This window comes from Solanum lycopersicum, chromosome 11, assembly GCF_036512215.1.
Source record: "Solanum lycopersicum chromosome 11, SLM_r2.1".
Taxonomy (NCBI): Eukaryota; Viridiplantae; Streptophyta; class Magnoliopsida; order Solanales; family Solanaceae; genus Solanum; species Solanum lycopersicum.
This window is the reverse complement of record NC_090810.1, coordinates 1,856,530-1,860,810: the sequence shown is the minus strand read 5'-3', so window position 1 is coordinate 1,860,810 and position 4,281 is coordinate 1,856,530. Positions and strand designations below refer to the sequence as shown.

General features: G+C 36.8%; 1 protein-coding gene across 1 annotated transcript; it reads right to left on the bottom strand.

The window, feature by feature from the left end:
- Window positions 1-263: 263 nt before the first annotated feature.
- On the bottom strand, window positions 264-3,938 carry LOC101261770 (eukaryotic peptide chain release factor subunit 1-3). The gene is made up of 2 exons (XM_004249900.5): window positions 3,793-3,938; window positions 264-1,916 (listed from the first exon to the last, which is right to left on the bottom strand). Exon 2 carries the CDS (start codon window positions 1,876-1,878, stop codon window positions 565-567), a length of 1,314 nt encoding a protein of 437 aa, XP_004249948.1. The 5' UTR covers window positions 1,879-1,916; window positions 3,793-3,938; the 3' UTR covers window positions 264-564.
- Window positions 3,939-4,281: the final 343 nt, after the last annotated feature.

Sequence of the window (4,281 nt, the reverse complement as noted above, 5' to 3'; positions counted from 1 at the left end):
ATCAAAAAGTGTTGGGCTAAATCAGCCTAAAGATACTCGTAACGAACCTCACACCATTAGGAGATCCTACACCTTATATGTAGCTTCCAAATCTACTGTGTTCGCGCAACAGGCGTTACACTAGAATCAAGCAAGGTACAAGTATCAGTTGAACAAAGCATTAGTTCAAAAATGAAGCTGCACTAACAAGGTTTTCAACAGATAGAATCAACAAAGTAACCAAGTTGTTATAGGAGGAAATTAAATAGCGAGGTGGATCGCGGTTCAGACTAGCAATTTAAATCCCATTAAAAGCAAGACATAGTTCATAACAGCAGTAGCAAACTCACAAGTGTAAGGTAGATAGGCTCAAAACAATAAGAAGTCCTGTTTCCAATTGAAGATAGTCCCGAAATGAAACCTGTTTCACATGTAAAGGAAAAGCAAACAATTTTTAACAACATCAAAGACTCGGTGATTGATACTAAGGATGATAGCACGAGACTCATTGCTAAGATAACCTCAAAACTTGCAACAAATTGCATCTCTTTATCCATCATATGGGCTAAGGAGACGGAAATAAGCTTAATCAGAATCTTCAAAATATTCCCCTTCATCAGATGGCTCATCAAACGAACGCATGTCAAGCTGGTAACGAAGGATGCCCCCAATGCCACCAAATCCTCGGCAGAACTGCGACCCCTCTTGAGACCTGTTAGTGACAAACTCAAGTGAACAACCAAAGGTTTTGTACTCATTGGCGAACCACTCCAATAGCGGCATTTTGTCCTGGACCTCCAATTCAGCTGAATTTTCAGAATCCTTGAAGTTGCTTTGATCAGCCTCTTGGTCCTTGTTTAGGTGCTTAATGACAATCTCATTGGTAACACTATTTTTCAGCACATAACGGTTTATATCAAGATTTTCCCAAACGACAAGAGTTTCAACAGCTCCCATCTCCAGAGCTTTTATTGTGTCATCCACACCAAATACATACTTTCCAGTATCTTGACTGATCTCCTCAAAGAATTTTCCTATCAAGCGCTTCTCTTGTATGAACTTCACATTCGAGAGAATCTCAGCAGATAGCTCGATGGCCTGACTGAATCCATTTTCCCCACCATAGGACACATCAACCACATTAAGTATCTTTGCCTGAAGACGTGGATCAAACATATCAGACTGACTCAGCTCCGTCTTGAAATCAGCTGACCCAGCAAGTATTAGTCCAGATACATTTGGCTGACTAGTGGCTGGATTAATGAAGAACTGAGTAGCAAGCTCTGCTGTCTTCCTCACATAGTTATGGCGTTTCTCCATTCGAAGACGAGCAAATCGCAGAGCTGATTGACCTCCTCTTCCATGCTTCTTGGGAAGGTCAACAGTAAATTTGTGAAGGATTTCCCTAGTGTTGCCACTTAAGGTCCCAAAAAGAGTACCGTTACCATCCATGACGATGAAACCAAACTTCTCATCTGATTCCAAAAGCTCACCCAGAGGTCCCGTGTGAAACTTGTTGTCACATAGGTATAGAGACGCATTAATGGGCTTAAAAGGTGTAAGGTCAAAGGTTACCTTCTTTTCCTTCCCATCTTCAGTCATTATAGTTCCAGTATAAAGGACCAAACCATTCGGAGGTACCTTATTATACAGTTTAAGCCTCTGCTGGGCAGACGTAATTGCACCAAGGACAGACTGACGATTCACTCTGCTCTTAATATTTGATGCAGTACCATATTCTTCCGCCAACATCTTGGTAATCCTAGATATCTGATCACCAGGAGGAATAATAAGAGAAATCATACTGGTACCATTTCCTCTTGCAGATTCAAGGGCTTTGATTAACTTTTTCATTTTCCATATTTCAATATTCTTGTCATTTTCTTGGCCATCTGCCATTGCAAATAGATACTACCACAAGCTGAGCTATAATTAGCCTGACCGAGGAAGCAAATTGAAGACAAATTAGAGTCCACATCATCGCAATTGTAAAATTCAGAAGATAAGCCAGAAAGATAATGTAAGAATAGAAATTTCAGGTGCATGCTCCAGTATGTACTACTAATCATTCAATCACAGGACTTCATCAATGAATAAAAACTTGACAATCTCTCTTAAACAATCAGAAGTAAATAAAACAGATTATGCACATTTTTCCAGCACCCTATAGCTTTTTTAGCTATCAACATGGTTTAGACGAGAGATATCATTTAGTCATCGAACGCCTTTTTTCGGTCATACAAACTGTGGACATAATAATCAGATATCTTGTCCGTTTATCTAGCATCATCATGCTACACATGCAATAGTCTGAGTGTAAGATATGAATACTATGATTTTCCACAATTGAACTTCGTCACACACCCCTGACTACCAAAAGGAAATGGCATCCATCGAAATATAGAAGAGAAGTACAACAGTAGAGTAAACATCTTAAGAATTAGCAGCAACCAAGGCTTTATCAAATCACAATTATCCTCTATCATCCTCTCATGATAAAATGCCTTTAATACTAGTAGAATCAATGTCAAACAGATGAGGTTACATTCATGAAAAAACTGAACAAGTTTCATATTAACTAACAAATTAAAGCCACTACTCTTTCGAGATGCTGCGAACCATAAATCGTGGAACAAAAAAAGAGATTGGGTCTTTGACACATTCATTGGGCAGTCATTTCATACATCTCAAATCTTACGATAACAATAATAACATCATACCCAGGGTATTCCATAGGTGGAATCTAGGAAGGATAGAGTCTACCAGACCTTACCTAACCTCATAAAGGTAATGATTGTTTCGGAAAGACCATCAACTCAAGTAACGCACGTTAAAACAGTTTGAAATAGAAACATACAGAAGTAAAGAGGACATAGCAAATAAAAGGGAAAACAAGGAACACTAACAATAGCTAAATAATGTGAAAATCAAAAATCGTAGGACAAGAAACTATGAGAATAATACAACTCCTACCACTGGTATGAACGGAGAAATAAGTATGTTGCACCAAACTTCCACCAGGCCTATCCACAGGATAGCGAGTCAACTATCAATTACCTACGCACCTTCCTCAATCCACAACCTCTTATATAATGTCATATCCTCGGTAAGCTGAAGATGTGACATGTCTTGTCTAAACCTCTTCCCGAATCCTGATACTTCCTTGATGTATCTACCTCTCCCTAAGCCCGCCATAGCCAGCCTCTCACACCTTCTCACTAGGGCACCTACATCATCTCCTCTTGTTATAAGTTGAAAATATGATATGTCCTGTCTCATGACCTCTTCTCAATACTTCCTTGGCCTCCTACCTCTACCTCTCCTTAAACCCACCATAGTCAACCTCTCACACCTCCTCACTAGGGCACCTACACCATCTCCTCTTATGCTGAACCATTTCAATCTCGGTTCCCTCGTCTATCCACCATAAAAGCACCCCCAACTTATCACGGATATCTTCAGTGCTAATCTAATCTCTCCACTGAGTACACATTTTGAATCTTATTTTAGTATATCTACAATATTTTCTCTAGTTATCGCTTATCAGCACAACATAGCTCTAGTATTAAAATTTCTCACACATATACAACTATCATAGAGATTGATACAACCAGTAAATCCTCAAAGTCAACCCACACATAAGACAATCAATTTGAAGATACTGAAGCAAAAAAACAAAAAAAGAACACGAATACAAGCAAATCACTTCCAATAGCTTCTTTTAAATTGAATTCAAACAATCTCAAATCAGAATTTGAAGCTAAACAATGAAAATTTATGATAATTTTCAGAGAAATGAAGGTTATACTTTACCTGTCGAAAGAAGCAGAGGGGCAGTAGCTCAAGCAAAGATGGGGCTTGTTGAAAAATGTGGAAACCCTTTTGAGTAAACTTGGAAATAATAAAAAAACTGAAAACTTTACTAAACAATTTTTACTTTTGCTTTTAATTGTTATATCACAAGTTACTTCATGTATTTGTTTTTGATATAGAGTAATTGAGAAATTAGATTTATTCTTTTATTTTTTTTATCTTTCTTTGAAAAAATATTACTTTTCACATAAATATTTCATTTTTCTCTTATTTTATTGGAGTATTTATCGGAGGTCATCAAATTATAAATGTTTTTTTAAAAATAAAAAAAAAGACTAGGATTTTTATTTATACTATTAGAGTATTTTTAAGAAAAAACTATCTAAGTATGCAAATATTTCTATTATAAATATTAATTAACTCTATAATTTGAAATAATATGTATCAGAGATACTTGAGATACATGTATTTTTTTAATACTAGATACAG